General features: G+C 37.5%; 1 protein-coding gene across 2 annotated transcripts; it reads left to right on the top strand.

The window, feature by feature from the left end:
- The first annotated feature begins 3,561 nt into the window (after positions 1-3,561).
- LOC132170661 (dof zinc finger protein DOF4.4-like) lies at positions 3,562-5,508 on the top strand. 2 transcript variants are annotated; one of them, XM_059581725.1, is made up of 2 exons: positions 3,562-3,841; positions 4,263-5,508. In XM_059581725.1, exon 2 carries the CDS (start codon positions 4,411-4,413, stop codon positions 5,209-5,211), a length of 801 nt encoding a protein of 266 aa, XP_059437708.1. In that variant the 5' UTR covers positions 3,562-3,841; positions 4,263-4,410; the 3' UTR covers positions 5,212-5,508. The 2 variants fall into 2 exon arrangements, with proteins under 2 accessions (XP_059437708.1, XP_059437707.1); XM_059581724.1 differs by having other exon boundaries at positions 4,165-5,508.
- Positions 5,509-5,760: the final 252 nt, after the last annotated feature.

Genomic DNA, 5,760 nt, shown 5'->3' with positions numbered 1-5,760 from the left:
TAACCTTTGTTTTGGATTATAGTTATATTATAACCGAAAGTAAATTTTATCACTTAATCATTACTTTAACACTTTACTCAATCACTATTTACCACTCTCTCTAACGTCCGGATTTAGTTCCTAAGAAGTAGGTCAATCAATTGGGACCACGTCTAATGAAGCGGAGGTCACTAGTTCGAATCTCCCTCTCTTTTTTGTGCTCTCTAAAAAAAGTGCTTGAAAAATTGGAGGTGAAATTAACGGAGTTGAAATTCAATCCCAGAACTTAATATTAGGTTAAATTTCATGACTTAATATTATGTTAAATTATTAATTATTTTAAATGTTATTAAATTACCGGGTCTCAATTTAATTAGGAAAAAAAAATGGTTTCAATTAGGCCAGCCCATATTGGGCCCATTGGGCTTGAGTCCACATAATATTTGCACGAAAATGGATTTCAGATGCTCCCAGTGTTGGTAGGTTCAATTCTCTTTTCTTTTTCTTTTTTTACTCATTATGGCATAAAGAATAAAGATGAGAGAGGAGATTAAAAAATCAGAACATATTACTACAGTAAATACTAATAACAATCAACTCCATTTTACTTGGTCTATTATAAAAGCCTAGCTATTGAAGGCCAAGCAGTTGCAACGTGTAACTGGCGGACTGGGCCCTCCTGGCCTGTCACTCACAGTGGTGTACCCGCGGCCAAAACATAAAACGAGGGGGGAGGGGGTGGGGGGACAGGTAGCTGCCGATGCGCCATTTTCACGAACCAAATCCATCATTCAAATGGCAGGAAAGGACCGTGATACGGAACTATCACAGCCCACTACCAAACCATCTTTTTTATGTATGAGCTTGGGGTTTTGGTCCACACATCACAGACAATCCCTACCAAAGGACCACGTTCTGTCTAAAGCCTAAAGGGTAAAATGGGGTCGAGGGCGCATGGAGGACGATGCACCGTAGCTACACAATATAACTCGTCCCCACAATTGGAATACCGAACAGAACGCTAGCGTTTGTCCACAAAGTGGCGACTGTGGAAGCAGTTGTAACCCCTAAACGGACGCCAGCGTCACCTCCCACCATCTCTGTCTGCTGCTCCTCTGCTTACGTTGCTCTGGGCACGTGCCACTCCCAGTCCCACGCTGATCATATCACCCCACCTGGCCCATCTTCCACTTACAACTTAGACCGACCCAAATCAAACTTATCTCCCTACTTAATTGTTCAGACTTGAATACCCCTATTTACCCTTCTATTCAAATTTGTATATGGATATGGATGTATCCATATCCTGGCCGGATCCAAGTCATAAGATGCCAACCTTCACCATATATGTACCACAATTTTTTGTTAATCTCCAATTTACAAATAATTAAGGGAAATTTTTTTAAAAAAAAAAAAAAAATTGTTAATTTTTTTCAGAATGTTCAAAATACTCCTGTTTTTTTTTTAAAAAAATATATATATATGAAGATTCAGAACTTTTTTTTTATAAAAAAAAAAAAATTGCAATTTTTTTATATAAAAAATAGAGGTATTTTGGGTATTTTGACAAAGATTAATAAAAAGTCCTAACGAAAGAGCATTTCCAGCAGCTTCTTCGTCATTTTTCTTACATTTAAGGATTTAAACTACTTTTTGCTTCCCTATGTCAAAATACACCACAATAGCTTCCTTTAATCATTCCCTATATCATTAAAATATTTGTTTTTTTAATTATATTATATATATATGAGAGGAGAGAGGAGAGAGTAGAGGAGAGATAAACGTTTTTTTTTTAAAAAAAAATTTAATAATCATAAAGATTGCAATAGCGGAACCCTATACCTTGGGTTCCACTATAGCGAAACACATTTAGGGAGTCTGATGTGGGACGTTTTTTGTGATTTTTTGAACATATTCCCTACACATAGGAAACAAACTCTCTTGTAAGGGAGTCTGCTGAGAATGCTCTAAGAGAGTAATTAAAAGTTTAATACCATTAATTGAAAGTTTTTAAACTTTTAAGGTAATGTCAAAACGAATGAAAATTTCAAAGAATTTTTTTTGAAGTTTTCCCAATAATTAATTTTTTATGGATTATTCTTAAGGGCTTCGTTTGCATGATGTTTTAGTGGGTGTTAATGGATGAATCTTAATCGTATGACGTTCATATTGTATCTTATTTTGATGCATGTAAGATATATATTGTATTCTATTCAAGTTTTAAAATGTTATTTGCTATCACTATAATTAAAGTCTCTTCTTTTAGGATATGTGCTAAAAAGTAAAATATTTGTTTTTGTTATACTATGTGATTTCGACCATGTAAGGTTAACTATAGAAAAAGTAGCAAGATTACCACCATTTGTAAAAGTAATTACTGTTTCATATTAAAAAGATGTCGACCAATTCGGAAAAGGTAAAGACAAAAGGTTGAAACTTGGCTAGATTAAGCATATGGGATATTTCATTCAATCACACGTTAAATCATAATACCAAACAGCAATGGTATGTGCAGAAGATACTTCTCCTAATTTTTGAATTGGTGTAATTTATGGACAGGATTTCTGAGATTCTTTTTGTCCAAAATGATGTCCAATAGAGAATAAGAGAGGAAACTCCGAGTTGCAAGGTGTCAGACAGCTTCGAGGACAGATTCCATCTACGTGCGCACTTTAAAAATTCAACATCACCTTTCTCATTTCTTGGCTAAATTTCTAAAGAGTCTCGATCATTAATTTTTTATTCATTTATTTGGGGCAAGAACCTCAATAGAATTCATAGTTTTTGCCCGAACACTTCAAAACCTAAGTTTTTAACTTCTTTTCTATTCAAATTTCTCGACATTTAGTTTGAGAAGTTTTTTTAAAAAATCTCAATATATAATTTGTAATTGATTTATCTGGGGTGTGGACCTTAATAGGATCTAAAGTTTTGTGAGTACAATGCCATTAGAATTAAAACTGACAAATTTTTATACAATTCACGAACTCAACATAAAATTAAAAGGGTAGATTTTTGTATAATCGGATTTGAGTGAATTTGGATTGACCCAAATTATCCCATTTTAGAAACAAGCTAACTTGGTTAACCCATGAATAACCCACATAAACTATATAAATTAAATTACATTTTTTTTTACAATTAAAAAACAACCCATAAAATTTTAAAATTCATATATAAGTCAAAATGGGTAGTGTTTGGATTAACCCAGTACAAACTATACAAATATCTAATCGTGTCACATGCTTATTTAAATTAATTGTGTTAAGTTACAAGATTTAAATCGATATTGAATTAAGGATATTGAATTGACCCATAAATGAACTCGAACCCGATACCGATACGCCGCTAAGAATTGACAGCGTACAAGTATCGGATCTAGTCCTTTGTGTTGAGGTTCACATCGTGAGGCAACGGACAAACGGGTCACCATTAAAATTACAACCATGAGAAATGGGGAATTTTCGGGTTACCGGGGGAGAATATCGTCTTTGCGGAAAGTGGGAGTCGGGTTTAGCAAGGATTGGCTTGCAAATAGTTCGAATGATGTCAGACGGAACAGAACTGAAAAATAAACAAAAGAAAAAATAGAATAGAAGACTCAAGAAAGATTGTTTACATGAAAGTGGAATGAGAGAGAAAAAGACAGAAAGAAACAGAGAGAGAAAGAGAGAAAGCAAGAAAAGGAGAGTTGCTGAGGTCTGACACACCCACCACCCCCATTGACGACCGCCACGCGACCTCTCCCTTGAGGTAGGCTGTTCTTCCGTTCCGCCGCCTCTCTTTAATTCCCCCAATCCCCCAAGATGAAAGATCCCTCCTCCTCCTCCTCCAGTTGTTGGGTGCGTTTGCAAGATTTCAGGTGATTCGATTTATATGTTGTGCATGTCTCATGTATGTGTTTATTATTCTTGTTCCATTTTCGCCTTTACTGAACACAAAACCCAATTCCCTGATATCTCGCTTACCCCCAGATTGAGACCTCTCCTTTCTGACTTTATATAAACACTTACACACATAAAACAGCTCTTGATTTTACCCTTTGTCTCTGTCTCTCTCTCTCTCTCTCTCTCTCTCTCTGCTGCCATCTTTATTACAGAGATAAAGGGCCGGGGTGGTGAAAATCTTGGGAGGATTTTGTTGTGTTGATGATATTTATTTCATCTGGGTTTTTTTATTCAACAGTCAAGAGAAGAAAGATAGAGCCTTTTGGTGGGTAGCTAGGTAGGTGAGGATTGCATGCACAAGGTGTAACGATGGCCGTTAGTTTTTTCACTGTGTAGATTCTCCAGGCTTAGAGACAGACACGTTGTTGAGTTTCCAAAACTGAAACGCTCCAAATTCAATCCTGTCCTTTCCTTCCCCAAATCCTGCATGCTCCTTTCTTGATATATAGACATAAAAAAAAACAAAAAACAAAAAGAAGATAAGATGCAGCAAGAGAGAGATGATGGAGGAGAAGGAGCAGAAGACATGAAGCAAGAGCGGAGACTGAAGCCTATGCAAGCTGATCAAAATCAGCAGCAGCAACATCAGCAGCCTCAAAAATGCCCTCGGTGTGATTCTCTAAACACAAAGTTTTGCTATTACAACAACTATAGCCTCTCTCAGCCGCGGTACTTCTGCAAGACATGTAGAAGGTACTGGACTCAAGGAGGAACCCTCAGAAATGTCCCCGTCGGCGGCGGTTGCCGGAAGGGAAAGCGTGCTAAAACCTCCTCATCGTCTTCCGGTGAGAATCCACGGCCGCAACAACAAAACCCACCATCTGCATTAATCGCCTCTATTAATCCAATCATCCAAACAAGCCCCGCAGCTCTAAGGAGTAAAGAAGGATCGATCCCGTCAATTGCGCCTTACTATGCGGGAGGTGGCTATTTGTCTTCTTTGGGAGCAATTCAATCACATTCTTTCACTCAATCTCTCCATGTTGGGGGCTCTTCAAATATGGATCTGCTACAGGGGTTTTCTCTCCCTTCTTTCGGATCACAGCAGCAGCAAACGCAATTTTATCAAATGGGTAGTTCTCAGGATGATTGGCATCAGAGCTTTATGAGCAATCCAAATCCCACGGCATCCGATGCCGCTTTGTGGAGTATGAGCACCATCACCACCACAACCGGAAACACTAACAGCAATAACAACAACGGCGGCGGCGGCTCTGCCTTGAATATTCCAAGTCAGTGGCCTAATCTGCCAGGATATGGCGGCCCTCCTCCTAATTCCTCCTGATGGGTGTGTTTCCAACTTCAGGATATATGATTTGTGGAATTCTTTTACTTCTGTATACAAAAGAGTCCCATTGGACATCTATCTATTTTACCCTTTTGTCTACTTGATTTAGTTTGTATCATGGAACAAGGAGTGGTAAGAATTTTGTGATGTGGTAAATGAAAGAAAAGCGCGCGGCAATCGAATAGATCGCCTTCGTTCTTTATAGTACTATAGAGAATTTCTGGGTTGGGTTAGGTTGTTTTGAACTTTATGATGATTTTATTATAAGCTAATACCAAGATGTTTGAGAGCTTTTGTTTGGTTGCTTTAATCTTCTTCTGCTTTATTCTGCACAAAAGAATTTGCTTTGCTTTTTCTGTAGAAAAAAAAAGAAAAAAAGAAAAGGGAATAGTTGAAGAATTAGAGGATGCAGAAGAATGCATGGATGGCGAGGCGGATCCTATATATGACTTTGTAGAAAAGTCGATAAAAGAGGATTTGTTTGTTTTTTGATGCATGCATGTGGGTGTGACTTGGGATTCAAGCGCTTTAATCCTTCACTTTCAC

This window comes from Corylus avellana, chromosome ca2 (assembly GCF_901000735.1).
Source record: "Corylus avellana chromosome ca2, CavTom2PMs-1.0".
Taxonomy (NCBI): domain Eukaryota; kingdom Viridiplantae; phylum Streptophyta; class Magnoliopsida; order Fagales; family Betulaceae; genus Corylus; species Corylus avellana.
This window is presented reverse-complemented; position numbering and strand designations above follow the sequence as displayed.